This window comes from Labeo rohita, chromosome 11, assembly GCF_022985175.1.
Source record: "Labeo rohita strain BAU-BD-2019 chromosome 11, IGBB_LRoh.1.0, whole genome shotgun sequence".
Classification (NCBI taxonomy): domain Eukaryota; kingdom Metazoa; phylum Chordata; class Actinopteri; order Cypriniformes; family Cyprinidae; genus Labeo; species Labeo rohita.
The window spans coordinates 3147896-3164387 of record NC_066879.1 but is presented as its reverse complement, the minus strand read 5'-3'; the positions used below and the strand labels follow the sequence as shown (position 1 = coordinate 3164387).

At 35.4% G+C, this 16492-nt stretch overlaps 1 protein-coding gene across 10 annotated transcripts in view; it reads left to right on the top strand.

The window, feature by feature from the left end:
• cadpsa (Ca2+-dependent activator protein for secretion a) overlaps positions 1-16492 on the top strand; it is a 138866-nt gene that overhangs the window by 79666 nt on the left and 42708 nt on the right. For 5 of the 10 annotated variants that reach the window (XM_051122455.1, XM_051122454.1, XM_051122450.1 and 2 more), the window contains exons 13-18: positions 4109-4245; positions 4355-4542; positions 11913-12014; positions 12357-12420; positions 13415-13538; positions 16335-16403. In XM_051122455.1, coding sequence (XP_050978412.1) covers positions 4109-4245; positions 4355-4542; positions 11913-12014; positions 12357-12420; positions 13415-13538; positions 16335-16403 — 684 coding nt within the window. The remainder of the gene's footprint in view (positions 1-4108; positions 4246-4354; positions 4543-11912; positions 12015-12356; positions 12421-13414; positions 13539-16334; positions 16404-16492) is intronic. The other 5 variants (XM_051122457.1, XM_051122456.1, XM_051122459.1 and 2 more) reach the window with 1 other exon arrangement.

Here is a 16492-nt window from a genome sequence, read left to right as displayed (position 1 = left end):
GGCCCAGGGCAGAATCTCAGACTCCCGATCCGTCCATTGTGTGTGCTTGTGCAGACACATGCACAGAAAAAAAAAAGCGAGCACTAAATAGCCCCAAATGTCCCGCTCTTCGGACTCTCCGAGAGAGAGGATCTATAAATGAAAAGAATCCATCAATCAGTGTCATTTCTCCTCTGCCCCGCTCGGACAGAGCCGACTAATGTCATTGTGTGTTACTGTCCAGAGACCTTCCCCTCAATTCCAGTGTCAAAAAGACATGACAAGCTCATATTAAGACTTAGGAGAACGACACAATGTCACCTTTTTGACCTGTGGCTGATTTCAGCAGATCATTTGGCTTCAACTTATGTGTTTGGATATCTTATAACGCCATGTACAGACAAGAGATAAGTTGTGGAATGATTTTATGTATGATATAAATGTCCTGTCGGCAGCACTTTATCTTAACTTTCATTATTAAGTCTTAAATATTATATATTGCTAAACAGGTTTAGGTGTTCATAAACATTTAAATATGAATACAATGGGGTACAAACATGAAAAATTCTTCTATTCTATATTTTTCATTACACAACTGTTATGTTATTTTTATTTATATTTTATTAATTATTTGTACATTTATCTTATAGAATTTTTTTTTTTAAATAATAATAATAAAAAGATTAAGTTTGATTTTAAATTGCAGATTTTCAGTATGGTCTCAGACTTTTGTTCACCATTTTATGTATTAAAATATAAATCATAATTTCATAAATTTAGGCTCTACTGATCTGTTAAGTATTATATTCTAGCATATGATAATGTTTGTTAAAGGGATAGTCCAAAATGATAATTCTGTCATAATTTATTAACCCTTATGTCATTCCAAACATATGGAAGCATGTTTCCGCCACTGAATGAAAAATTAAAAGGTTATTTTTGTGCTAAAAACTCACAATTCTGACTTTTTCACATTTCTGACTTTTTCTCTAAGATTTGTAAGATATAACTTTGCTATTGCGTGTTATAAAGTCAGACTTGCAAGAAAAAAAGTCACAGTTGTGAGTTTACATCTCGAAATTCTGACTTTATCATTTGCAATTGTGAGAAATAAAGTCGTAATTCTGACTTTATATCTTAGAATTACGACTTTATTTCTCATAATTGTGATTTTATTTTATTTCTAACTCAAAATTTCAGTTTATATCTCACAATTTTGGGGAAGAAAAGTCAATATTGTGAGTAAACTCAAATTCTGCCCTTATTTCTCAGAATTGTGAGTTTATGTCTCGAAATTCTGACTTTATAACTTGCAATTGTGAGTTTATAACTCACAATTTTGGGGAAAAAGTAAATATTGCGAGATGTAAACTCATATTTGCGAGAAATAAAGTCAGAATTGAGAAATCAAAACTAGGAAATATGACTTTTTTCTCACATTTCTGACTTTTTTTCTCTGAATTGTGAGATGTAAATTCACAATTGTGAAAAAAAAAGTTTATACTCGCAATTCTGCCTTCATAACTCACAACTGCGAGTTTATTTCTCGCAATTCTGGAAAAAAAGTCAATATTACAATGTGCGAACTCACAAAAGGCAGAATTGTGAACTTTTTTTCTCACATTTCTGGCTTTTTTTCTCCGAATTGTAAGATGTAAATTCACAGTTGTGTGTTATGAAATCAAAATTGCGAGAAAAAAGTCACTATTGTGAGCTTATATCTCACAATTCTGGAAAAAAAGTCAATATTGCGAGATGTGAACTTGCAATTGCAAGAAAAAAAGTCAGAATTGTGAGATCAAAATTCGGAATTCTGACTTTTTTCTCACATTTTGGCCTTTTTTTTCCTCCAAATCGCGAGATATAAATTCAAAGTCATAATTGTGAGATAAAATCTCGCAATTACCTTATTTTTTTATTTTTTATTTTTTTAATGATTCAGTGGCGGAAACAGGCTTCTGACTTTATTTCTCACAATTGTGAGTTTATGTCTTGCAATTCTGACTTTATAACTCACAATTGCAAGTTTATATTTCACAATTCTGCAAAAAAAAAAAGTGTAAAATCACAAAAGTCAGAATTGTGAGATCAAAACTTGCAATTCTGACTTTTTTTCTCACATTTCTGGCTTTTTTCCTCAGAATTGTAAGATGTTAATTCACAATTGCATATTATGAAATCAGAATTGTGAGAAAAAAGTCACAATTATGAGTTTATATCTCACAATTCTGGAAAAAACGTCAATATTGCAACTTTTTTTCTCACATTTTGGCCTTTTTTTCCAAATCGTGAGATATAAATTTGATATTGCATGTTATAAAGTCAGAATTGCGAGAAAAAAGTCACAGTTGTGAGAAAAACAAAATTCTTCAAGTCATACATGTTTGGAACAAGTAATTGATAAGAGAATTTTTATTATTGGGCAGACTATTTAATGTCCCTTTAAGGTTTTTAATAAAAGATACTGTAAAGTCTTACCAAAATGATTTGTTGTACTGTACAAGAATTTCAACGAAAAATTCTACAGTTATAATTTCCACTGTGTAAGCAAAAACTTACCTTCCATTATATAACTAAGCAATTTAAGTACTGTTCCTGAGTTAACGTGCTAACCAGCGACGCTCTGGAGGAGGTGTCTGCTGAATGGCTCAGTCATACAGTATAGCTCTAAAGCCTCTGGCTGAAACGGGGCATTAGAATAAGAATAGCCCCTGACCAGTGGCAGGATTAAGAAACGGCCCTGCTTATTTGTGCAGGCCCAGATGTAATACCTAAGCTTACCGACTGCAGAGGAAAGGGAAAATGTGTTGTTGAATTTATTTAGTCTTTTTAATGGACAAAAGATGGCGAGGGTAGGGGGCCTCCACTGCCGGCTCTCTCGCTGGTCTGGGTTTAGAGGCTCTGGGTTTCTTTAATTAGGGCTTCCCTGAGGGGGGGCAGAGGCCTGCGGACAGAGCAATGAATGGGGAAGGAGGGGAAAAGCGTGAACGTAGAGTTGTTGTTTGGTTAGGAGGACCAGACAGGAACATTGGCTCAGACAGGTCTTGCAGGATTACCAAGACAAAAAAGACAAAACACTGAGGGGGGAATAAAAGCCAATAATATAATGATGCTGGTGTACAAATTTGTCAATCTTGCTCTTTTATTGCGTTCTGTATGCATTCTTAAAGAATGAAAGGATAGATACTATATGCATGTTGACACTTTTTTATATATATATATTTTTTTTTTTACCATTTATTTATTTATATATGTATGTATGTATGTATTTATTTATTTATTTATTTTACAAATCTACTGCTTTGAAATTAGAGCTAATTCAACCACCAATTTCCTTCTTTGTTTGTACATGATTTGTAAAAAAAAAATGTTAAGTAAATATGCAGGGACAAAATTATTTTATTTTTTTTATTTTTATTATTTTTATTTTTTTCAGTAACTTTCTAAAAATACTGAATATAGGCCTTTATACACTGTAAAAAATAAGTAAAAACAAGGCACAATGTACTTTATTAATATGGAGATATGGAGCAATTTTCAATTTCCAAGAGGCGTTTTACCTGTATTTTGCACTTTTGCATTGTTGCATAGTTTTTTTTTTAGGGTTAATGGAAATATAAAAATAATGGATAATGTCCCAATGACAGAAAATTACCAGTACATTTTTTTTTAACAGTGTAGGGTTTTCAAAAATTAAAAAAAAAAAAAGTAAAAATATGTTTTAACATATATAATTTAAACAGGTGTGTGTGTGTGTGTATATGTATATATATATATATATATATATATATATATATATTAAAAATATATCAAATATATTTACGTATTATTATTATTATTAATATTATTACTGTTGCTGTTGTTGTTGTTATAGACACAGTAAATAAATAAATATATATATTTTTTAACATGAGTACCTGCTGAGTTTTATTTTGCACTTCGAGCATCGCTTGTAATGCACCTTGGATTGAATTTACACCGTAATGCAAGTTGACAATGACAGTTTTTAGGCTGACATCTGGCTCAGGTTAGAGACCTTTCTATAAAGAGCGTGTACTCCTGTGCCTTTGAGATGTGTATGTTTCATGTGTCTCTGTCTCCATACATTAACATGCACGCATACACACAGATGCAGACCGAGCACAGAAACATGGAATGGACGAGTTCATCTCGGCTAACCCCTGCAATTTTGACCACTCTTCGCTGTTTGAGATAGTTCAGCGGTTGACACTGGACCACAGACTCAATGATTCATACTCCTGCTTGGTAACCCAGCTTTATACAGCTAGAGCTATAGCTGTCCTATTTGTACTATCATGTATAATCGCATTTACACTACTGAAACTGCACTTTTGTGTGTGATTGTGTTCCTCAGGGTTGGTTCAGTCCAGGTCAGGTGTTTGTATTAGATGAGTACTGCGCCCGGTACGGAGTGCGAGGGTGTCACAGGCACCTGTGTTACCTGAATGACCTGCTGGAGAGGGCAGAGAAAGGGTCCATGATCGACCCCACACTACTGCACTACAGCTACGCCTTCTGCGCCTCTCACGTACACGGCAACAGGTACCGCTGCTCTCACACTCTTCATTTATTTCTCGCTCTGTCTCTTTAACACCCACTTCATTTCATTCTCATTTGTAACCACATTAATTCTCCATCATTTATCTCTCATGTTCTCTCTCCGTCATTCATCCTGCTCTCACCTGAAGTTCTGTCCTTTCTCCTCCCCCTAAAATCACTCCATCCCTCTTCACTGTCCTGCCTTTTTATCTCTCTATACATCCACTTTCCACACATGGGCAGAAACAGAGGTAAAGTAAGAACACAGACTCTTATTTGGCTGCCAAAGGACTCTCCTGTGTTTCATAGAAACCCCATTCTCTCTCCTTAAAGCTTTGTGGTTGGTCCCAGGTAATAATGCTTCTCTCCCAGAATCCAACAGTAGTTTCACTGCTTTTACAAGAAGCTCAAGTTGCCTCATTATCTGGTTCGCAGGAGTCCCCAAAGTCTGTAACTACCATTTAAACAAGGTTTCATTCTGCAATTATTTAGTTTTTCAGGGTTATTTGAGATATACATATTATATATTTAAAATACATACAACGTATGCAATTAAAAATATTATATATGTTAATTTATATCAAAATATGTATTTAAATATTGTATAAAATTATTATATATTTAATACATATCTTAATAATTATACACAAAATGATCTGAATGAATAAACAAACAGACTTTCAATAGTCACAATTTTGAACATTTTAAGTCTTTTTTGGTTTAGAAAAGGTCTAATTCTGGATTCCTTTAGGATGGCTGATTGGCTAATTACTAAATAGTACATAATGGACTACTGAACCTTATGCACTTCAATCTCACCTTGTACTTTTATTGCATTCTTGTCTAGTATTCAGAGTTGTTATTAGAGATTCAAGAGCATGGTGCTGAAACCCTGTTGTAATTGTTAGAATAGCCAAGGATCAGCATTCTCCACCTAAAAGTGATTGTGCAGACCAAACCGTAAGTCGTAGAGACTTGTAACTTGGAGGGATGGTAGTACTCTCATTGTCTACAGCGTCACTAAATCTCGCCCCAGTCAGGCTGACGGTGGCGCTACAGCGATCAACAGATAAAAGTCGATTTTTGAAAAGCCTGCTTTTGCAAACTAGCCTTAGGTTTTTAACCTGATGGCAGAAAGATGCCCTAGAAAGTGAATATCAATAATTACAAGGGCTGCCATCGACTAAAGACTTTTTTGGGCCAATAGTAGTTGTTTATTTTAAGCGTTAGTTTACTATTAGTCACACGTTTAGTAATAAACCATATGAGTCATAATAATGAGGCTTTAATTGCCTACATAGCCTAATAATCGCTCAAGCGCACTTAAAGAAAGCTTGCCACAGTGCACCGGCAGATATAATAATGAATGTGTCAGGGAAAAACAGCAGGGAGACTGCATTAATGTTTTAGTAATTTATTGATAAACTAGCTCTTTCTTTGTTTTTGGCTTAAGAGATGAAGTCGGTGACACTGACTCGTCACCTCCGCAGTAGTGATGCACCTGCATGCATGTTTCATATGAATTGCATAAAATCAGAATATTTGTTTTCTATTTGAATTGGTTCATTTAAAAGTAGACATTGTACTCTCTATAGATGTTTCTATAGAGAGTTTCTCAAGTTCACAGAGACGGCAGAAAGCATATCCTGTTTTCTTTAATTATTTTACAAAAGTACAACGTTTTGTTGTCATTCTGAGTGCACACAAATAAACGTAGAGTCTTGACAGGTTCGAAAGACTTTTTTTTTATCTGTATGACCAAAAAAGTATATGACAGAGTATTTTAAGAGCAAGTGGCTGCATCTAAGCCTCCATTTGTCATGCAGTGAATGCGCTACTATTCAGCTTCCACACTCTACACAGACACTTGGCTGCCATATACAGTTGCTACTACTTACATCTATCAGATAAAAGGCCGTATTTGAGGTTGATGAATGATAGGTGAGCGTTTGGATGTCCTGCCCAATGTATTATATTTTCACATAGACCAGCCGTTAACGATCTGTCCGTCACGGAATGTTGGAGTGGAATTTTTTTTTTGAGACTAAGTGACTAATGAAATTTTGCCTCTTCTCACTGACTAACGGTTAATCGACTATTAGAGGGCAGCCCTAATAATTATCAAAAAAAAGTTGAACTTTTGACTCAACGTAACGACAGGATGGCAAAACATTTGTAAGGGGCTGAAACACTTTTACTAAAAGGCCTGTAACTCTTGAACACATATGTGACACCTCAATTTGAGGTCACCGTAAATGGGGAAATACAATGGGGAAAACCATGAAAACAGCTATAACTACACACCAGTTATGGTGTGTTCACATTAAAAGCGAATTGAATTATTTGCATGAGTAGATTACACACAAAGTCAATGCAAATACATGAATAGATGTGAATTCACTCGAGGCAATGAGAAATAACGTATTTGGGCGACACAATTGGCGCGAAACACACGATATACACCCCAGTTGCATCTTCCACACAAGCTGACTTGAAAAAATTTGCATCATGCATTGTCGCGCAAGCCAATCAACAAAGAGCGTATTGACACATCCGGTTTGACACATCTAGTTTGTTTCAGAATTATTATTATTATTTTTTTATGTTTTTATGTTATTCACTAGTGCAAGTGATGTGAAAAACTTCCTGCAAGTAAACTAGAGCAATTAATGCAAAGCAAATATTCGCTTCGCGTTTGGTTTGCACACACCAATAGTCCAATTAACTTAAAAATTGGTATGTCATGTCTTTGTCCAAAGTGCCACAAGTGTCTATGAGGACATTTGTGTATCTCAAAAAACAGTGAAGTTTGAGCATCCATTAGACAAGGTTAATGGAAGCCGATCAGAAAGAAACTCAGTGGGCATGTTCGACTCATGGCCCTAGAGGTTAGTCAAAAATTTTCAAAGAAATCGCCCACTAGTTAATGAGTTTTACGCCTCTGTAATCACATGGTGTTTCACACATCCACACAATATTCGAATAATTTGATAGATCTCCTCATACTGAGCAACTTTGTATCAAGAACCACTGCTGTCAATCAAATTGTTTGTTAAATTTACTTATTATGTGAAAAAAAAAAAAAAAAAAAATACTTTTGCGAACTAATCCTGGGTATATCGCTTAACCTTTATAAAAGCACTGCTGCATGATTCTCTGGACTAATTATCAAACCCTTTGGGTAGCTATAATAGGCTTGTTTAGAAAAGTGGCATGTCCAAATATACCCAACAAACCTATACGTCCTAAATAAAAAGTCAAAAATAGGTGAGCACATGCAGATGTTTCTAAACAGGCATGCAAAGTTTTATGGAAACCGGACTGTAGGTGGCGCTGTAACTCATAAATCATCATATTTCTATGGGAAATTACCTGGATTTGCCAAAAATGCTCACTGAGTTAGTAGTTACAGGCTTGCTAAATAATAGGCTTGAACCCCAATAATCACTCCTTGCAGCTATATGTTTTTGTCTTATTTTTGTCTGAATCTATGTTGATTGTTTTCTTGCATGATTTTTATTATTTCTCTCTTCTTTTATTTCTCACTTACCCTTACACCATCTCCTGATAACCTTTGTGAATGCATGTGTGTGTGTGGGATTTGAAGCCAAAGAGTGAATGAGCTACTGAAATGGCCCATGTCAGAGACCGAGCTGCTTAGTTCTCTGTTTCCCTCCCCCCCTGAGCCCTTGACCCCCTCTAAGAAAGAGAACAAAATCATGGAGGTCTGGAGAAAAAGGGAGTCTAAGTCGCAGGTGCTCACAGGCCCCAGAAGGTGAGAATGTTAATGCAACCCAACTCTTTTGGGTGTGGATTAGCGTTAAGTCCCGCCCTCAACCTATGAAACTGGGGATGTAAGTGAGAGAAGGCGGCAGTCATGTTATTTCTTATTTTCTTCTGTGTGTGAGATTACTTGTTACATTGTGTCTAATTCCTTATTTGCGAATATAAAAAATAGCAGTTTTATATACAGTACATTCTAAAAGTCTAAGACCACATTTTTCAGTTCCTTTTTAAATAACGTTTTAATTTCAGTTCTAAATTTCAGAATTGTTTTAATATTTTATCAGTTTCTAGAAATGATTTCCTAAGAAGAAAAACAAGATTTCCAGTCTGGTCTCAGACTTTTGGACATCGCTCTATGTGTGAATGTGTAACTGTGTGAGGGAGAGAGAGAAAAGTGAGGGTGAGGCAGGGAAACAGAAAGTGATAGACATGTGTCGAACCAGTGAGAAACACCAGTGAGAGATAGAGAGAGAGATGAGGGACACTATGGATGGTGCCTTAAGGTCATGGCTGACAGGATGACAGGTCATCGCTCTGTCTCTCCATCTCTCTATCCAAACTGTCCAAGGCCTCACTCCAGCCTGTCTACTTGTGCCAAAACCTCACGTCCAGCCAACCTTTATAACTGACATGGCCCTCAACCTGAACCTCTTGGCATTGGACTTGTATACTGATATATATTTAAAGCCAAATAATCTACAAGTGGATCTCTAATGTTGTTTGACATGATACTACTGCACCATTACCATATCTGGATAACCATATTAGTCTCATAACATGATATTATGAATATGCATGATGTTGTGTAGTGTTATTAAAAGGATGCAAAACGGTGTAAATGCTCATGATGCAGTTATGGTAATACCATGTCGTTTTGATATCTTGGAATGGAATGAGTTAAATATTCATCTACAATGGAGGTTCAAGTTGCTTACAAGAATAGGAGGGTATTACCATGGTACATGTGCAGAAATAAAAATAATATTACCATGGTCCAATGTTTAATAAACTTGGTATGTTTATTTTATTTTATTTGTGTAAATGGATAAAAATCTACTTTTGTTTGTTTTGTGTTTGTAGTTTTGTTTCATTTTATGTGTCATTTATTTTTATTTTTATTTTGTTGTGTTGTTTTGTTTTTGGGGTTGTGTGTTTTTTGTTTGGTTTGGTTTTTGTAGTTGTGTTTTTTTTTTTTTTTTTTTTTAGCTAGGCTTTGCTTTGTTTTTTTGTTTTTGTTTTGTGTTTCTTTAGTTTTGCTTTTTTCCTTTTTAAACTTCTTTATTTTATTTTCTGACACAGAGAAAAAGTTTCTGCCTTTATTTTATTTTGTAGGTGGATAAAAGGTTTGTTTGGTATTTGTTTTGTTTCATTTATGTGTGCAGTTTTGGTTCTTATTTGTGTGTTGATTTTGTATTTTTTTTTATTTTGTTGTGTTGTTTTGTTTTTGGGATTGTGTGTATTTTTTGTACATCTTATTTTCTGACAGAGAAATTTTTCCCATATTTATTTATTTATTTATTTGTAGGTGGATAAAAGGATCTTTTTGTTTGTTGGTTTTGTTTCATTATTGTGTGCTGTTTTGGTTCTTATTTTGTGTGTTTTTTATTTTTTATTTTGTTGTGTTGTGTTGTTTTTGGCGTTGTGTGTTTTGTTTGTTTTGTGTGTGTGTGTGTGTGTTTTGTATTTCTTTAGTTTTTTTGTAGCTTTTTTCTTTTTTTACATCTTTATTTTATTTTCTGACACACAGTCAAAGACTTTTCCGCTTATATTTTATGCATTTATTTTTGTAGGTGGATAAAAGATTTTTTGTTTATTTTGTTTTTGTAGTTTTGTTTTGTGTGCTGTTTTGATTCTTATTTTGTGTGATGTTTTTGTAGCTTTTTTATTTTGTTGTGTTGTTTTGCTTTGGGTGTTGTGTTTTGTCTGTGTTTTGTTTGTTTTTTTTGTAGGTGTGTTTTGTGTAAGAGTTTTTTTGTGTTTATTTTAGTTATTATTTGTAGGTGGATAAAAGCATATATTTTAGTTTATCTTGTTTTTGTTGTTTTGTTTCGTTTTGTGTGCTGTTTTGGTTCTTATTTTGTGTGTTATTTTTTGTTGTGTTGTTTTTGTGTTTTGTTTGTTTTTTGTTTAGTTGTGTTTTTCTTTAGTTTTTGTTTTTGTAGTTTTTTTTCACATCGTTATTTTTACTTTCTGACACACAGAACATTTTTTTTTCCTGTTGGTCCATCTTTTATCCATCAGTTTTGTTGTGACACACAGCTCGAACAGAAACTCACTCACAGCCGACGTATGTCACCTGCACGCAGTTTAACACACAAACACGCACACGCTTATGCAGAATGTGACTAAAGGGCCAGGCTCCTTATCGTTTGTGACATGGTAGACGCAAGGAGGGCTGTGAGCAGAGTGTATGTGACAGTGGAGGCGCGGGTCGCCGTGACAGCGGTTTGAGGAGCAGGAGACATGACACGCTCCTCGTCAGTCCGCTCCCCATGTCAGCCCAGCGCATGCTGAAGGACAGCGGGGAAAAGCAAAGGAGGAGGGGCAGGGATTTCAGGGGGGACCACCACGGCTGTCACACCAGACGGGGTCCACCACTTGGTGGGGGGGTTTTTAGGGGGAGGCTAGCGACCGGGTCGCCCCTTCTTGTTCACAAAAATAACTTAAAAGCTTCCGCTGTTGTACATGTCAGCTAGATGTCTCGTATGATGCTCGAATCAATTCGGTCTGACAATTCAGCATCAGTTGCGTAGATATTAGCATCTTTGAAGTTTCTGTGCATTTATAAAACAGGAAGTGATGATTTGGTTAATAAGCTTAGGAGTGGCACTGGACATATCAGGTGAACTGTTTCCCACAGCCTCTCTCTCTTTCTGTTATGGAGTCACAATAAGAAACCTGTGATTGTGTATGTGGTGAGAGGTTGAACCCCTGAGTACTGGTAGCAGGGGGCTGTAGTAATTTGTAGTGTCTTTGTATTGCGGAGGACTCTTTATTTGACAATGGACAGGGAGGGGGGAGTTTAGGCCCTTCCAAAAAGCCTTGCCTGAGGAGGAGATGACACATGCACACAGACACACATTTAGACATACACACTAGGAATCACACCCACTGAGAGCATGGTTTATTTGCACATTCTGCTTGTTTAAGCACCTAGTTCATAATGCACAGTTGCACATCTTGCACAAATCATTTTTTGTCTCATTAATTGCACCAGGGAAGTAGCAGTGCCTGTGATTTAATTTACATACGGTTTTTGCTTTCAAATGCATGCAAACGTGAATTCACCCTAGTGCATTTACACATGTGTATGCACATGTAAATATACTAAAATAAATAACTGAGCTGTTTCAGATGATAAAACTAGTGTGTTATTCTCACAATTTATCTCTTGCTCTTTAATAATCTATCTAATAATCTATATATTAACACATACCTTTTATGAATGGAAAATTATTTCTATTGCTTGTATAGTATTCATGTGTCTGGCCTGTTTGGGAACCCCTGTGTTTGTATCTGTGACCCTTGTTACCCTAATGAGACAAGCGGTTGCATTCATTTGTGTACTTGTGTGTGTTTCGCCTCAGGCCTGATGGAATCGGTACTGTCACAGTAGAAGAAAAGGAACGGTTCGAGGAGATCAAAGAACGACTACGCGTGCTGCTCGAAAACCAGATCACACACTTCAGGTACATTATTGGCAGTCTACACAGCATCAAATATACCACCTTATTAACAGCTAGGGATAATAATGGAATCTGTGCTATGTATATATATTATCATGCATGTGTGTATATATATATATATATATATATATATATATTTATTTATTTATTTTTTCAAAGCAGTGTGAAACTGCTAAATGTATATGTAAATGTTGCGTGAAACTAATTGTGTGCTGACTGGCTATAGTGATGTAACAGGATATTCTTATTTTTCCTTAACAATTTTAAATGGGAATGTATAATGTCTCATTTTTCAGTGTTTCAAAGCAGTTTTAAACAATGTTCATTTAAATTTTCTCTCTGAAGGTATTGCTTTCCATTTGGACGCCCAGAAGGAGCCTTAAAAGCCACGCTGTCACTGCTTGAGAGGGTGTGGGGCTATTTTTACTTCCTTTGACACTTTTATGATATGAGGTCAAAAAGTTTACACAAACCTTGCAGAATCTGCAAAATGTTAATTATTTTACCAAAATATGAGGGATCATACAAATGCATGTTGTTTTTTTATTTAGTACTGACCTGAATAAGATTTCACATTGAAAAATGTTTACATATAGTCCACAAGGGAAAATAATAGTTGAATTTATATAAAAAATATTTTGTTGTTTTGTGATAGTTGTTCATGAGTCTCTTGTTTGTCCTGAACAGTTAAACTGCGTGCTGTTCTTCAGAAGAATCCTTCAGGTCCCACAAATATTTGGTTTTTCAGCATTTTTGTGTATTTCAAGCCTTTCCAACAAAAACTGTATGATTTTGAGATCTCTCTTTTCACACTAAGGACAACTGAGGGACTCATATGCAACTATTACAGAAGGTTCAAACACTCACTGATGCTCCAGAAGAAAAAACAATGCATTAAGAGCCAGGGGGTGAAAACTTTTGAACAGAATGAAGATGTGTACATTTTTCTTATTTTGCCTAAATGTCCTTTTTTTTTTTAATTTAGTACTGCCCTTTAGAAGTTATATAAGATACTGAAATGTTTCCCAGAAGACAAAATAAGTTAAATTTACCCTGATCTTCAAATTCCAAAAGTTTTCACCCCCGGCTCTTAATGCATGTTTTATCATTCTGGAGCATCAGTGAGTGTTTGAACCTTCTGTAATATTTGCATATAAGTCCCTCAGTTGTCCTCAGTGTGACAAGATGCATCTCAAAATCATACAGTCATAGTTGGAAAGGGTTCAAATACACAGAAATGCTGAAAAACATTATGTACACTAGACACTGCCTCCCTTGCCTCCTCTGAAGAAACACCCCGATATATATATTTGCAAATACATATGCCTGTGTTGAAAAATATATGACATAAAGTAAAAAAGACTAAACTAAATATGCATCTAATTTCTAATGTGGTTTTGCAGGTCTTAATGAAGGACATTGTGACACCCGTACCTCAGGACGAGGTGAAGACAGTGATCCGTAAATGTCTGGAGCAGGCAGCTTTAGTAAACTATCAGCGTCTCTCAGAATATGCCAAGGTAGAAGGTAGGCGGCACATATACCATATTTGCAGAGTTCCTTCTCCTCTCTGCGCTGTCTTCAGTAATATAGCACTTGACATATTCTTCTCTTAGAAACAGTGCTTAACAACAGTGATGCTCAACTAACCAGTATTCCATGGAGGCAATGCTGAAATGCCACTGATGATTGCTTTTTTCATAAAAGGATGCAATGGAGCAATAGTTAACTGTTGGTGTGTGTAATGGCTTTTTATGTTGTCTTATCTAGATAGTAGTCCTGTAGTATACACAGATATATTTCATAATAATAATAATAATCATAATAATAGAAAGGTTTTTGAATAGGTCTTGTTGGTTTGTTTTAGTTCTTTCCAGCAGATCATAGAGTAAAAATGCATTCAATTCCCTCTCTCAAACCCCGGCCTCAGTGGCACATTGTTCTGCTCAATGGTTTCTTGCTGCCCTCTGTGGATGTTTGCCTCTTTCCTGTTGTTTAGCTTTTAGGTCTAGAAGTACTATACAGCAACAAATACACTTTTCCTCTCCAGCTCTTCATCATCTTTCCAGCTCCCCTGCTTCATATGTTTATTGCAGAATTGCTGCCTTTTTACTAGCTTTCTTTGTGTCTTTTTCCTCTTTCTTTCTCTCTCTCTCTCTTTCTCTGCTCCCTCTGTGCTTTCCTCTTGTTTATTGGCTTTTCTTCTTGTTTGGAGCCCTCTCTTGTTGAGCCAGTTTGAGAAGCCAATATACAGTGCAAAGCTGAATTGCCCACTCAAGCAACACACATTTGTGTGTTGCAAGTGAGACGGTTTCTTTCATAGACATGGACAGCTAAAATGTGGCTTAGACACAGGTGATATCAAATAGTAACCATGTTTATATGGCGAGTGTTTTTATTTTGAATGGAATGTACTTTTATAGCACTTCTTTTTCCAAAAAAATTTCAGTGACTGTCCATGTCCATGACGAAATATGACTGGGCACTGCAGATACTGAAGGGGAAGCCCTTAGTATCTGTTTGCCAAATGATGTCTATGTTGTACCTATTGATTGCTGACCACTAAACTGAATGTGACTTTTGTACTAACCCAAACTAACCAATAGTTTGCAAAACACTCACAAGTCTTTCCAGAGAATAAAACTTTCATCTGGATTAACTTAAATGCCAGAATAGCTAAGATCTGCAAAACTGTTACTAAACCAAAAGTATTTGCAAACAATTCTTTTTGAAACAAAATTATTTGCAATGAGTCCAGTGCAGTTTTTTTTTTTTTTTTTTATTCTGAAAGTAGTTCATACGCCAGCGGTCAAAAGTTCAGAATAATCACAATTTTTAAATGTTTTTGAAACAAGTCTCATAAAAAAATAAATAGATAAATAAAAAACCTTTTTCAAATTTTAAATGATTAACTTTCATCATTAGTAATTGAGAACAAAATCAGCATATTAAAGGAGATGTCCACTTCCAGAACTACAATTTACAGATAATGTACTCACCCCCTTGTCATCCAAGATGTTCATGTCTTTCTTTCTTCAGTCATAAAGAAATTATGTTTTTTTGAGGAAACATTTCAGGATTTTTCTTCATATAATGGACTGATATGGTGCCCAGAGTTTGAACTTTCAAAATGCAGTTTAAATGCGGCTTCAAACGATCCCAAATGCGGTTGTAAACGATCCTAGCCGAGGAAGAAGGGTCTTGTCTAACAAAACGATCGGTTATTTTCATTTAAAAATACAATTTAAATACTTTTTAATGTCAAACGCTCGTCTTGTCTTGCTCTGCCTGAACTCTGTGTATTCTGGCTCAAGACAGTTAGGGTATGTCGAAAAACTCAGACCGCATTTTCTCCCTCAACTTCAAAATCGTCCTATATCGCTGTTTTACCTTTTTTGTTAAGGGTGTTTGATCTTCTTTGCATGTTCACTTTGCAAAGACTTTTGCAGCGATATAGGGTGATTTTGAAATGATTTTTGAAGTTGAGGGAGAAAATACGGTCTGAGTTTTTCGACATACCTGCATTTCGGAAGTTCAGAATCGGGGCTCCATATCAGTCCATTATATGGAGAAAAATCCAGAAATGTTTTCCTCAAAAAAACACAATTTCTTTACGATGGAAGAAAGAAAGACATTGACATTAAGACAATGCGATGAGTACGTTTTCTGTAAATTGTTGTGAAAATGCTGAAAATTAAACTTTGCTATCACAGTAATAAATTACATTTTTAAATATATACAAACACCAAACAGTTATTTTATAGTAGCTATTTCACAATATTATGGTCTTTACTATGTTTTTGATTAAAATCATAAATGGAGCATTGGTGAGAATAAGAGACTTCTTTCAAAATCATAAAATATCTTTATTATTCCGAACCTTTGACCGGGGTATATCTAAAATATTATCTAAAAATGAATGACCTACCTTCCAAATAATCAATAGTGACAAATTGTTACAATAATATGTTTAAGACTCGATTTGAGGGAGTTTATAGAGATGCTTTTTTCCCCCCAGAATTTCATTTTCTGTCTTGTGCGTATATTAAGTGGAAAAAATTTCCTCTAGCTTAATGCGTACTGACCTACATATTATATTAGGACTGAGTGATCACTAAGAATTTTGTCCTTATGTGTTCCTGATGTAGAAATATTCCAAAAAAGATGCCGTAGATCAATTACTAAGCTTTCTGCCAACCCTGGAACTTTGCATGCTACTAAATTTGGTCAGAAGCCCCTTATTGCACATGCAGCCGTTGTGCTTCTTTCTCTCTCTTTCTCTTCTGACCCCTTGCTCTTGCATGCCCCAATCCTCTTTTATAGGGAAAAAGAGAGAAATGTATGAGCATCCTGTCTTCTGTTTGGCGTCACAAGTGATGGATTTAACCATTCGTGAGTACCCTGCTCATCTGGAGCCACTCCATCACTTCCGCCACCCCTCTTTTTTTATTTTCGTTTTTTTTTTTTCGTTCACAAACAGT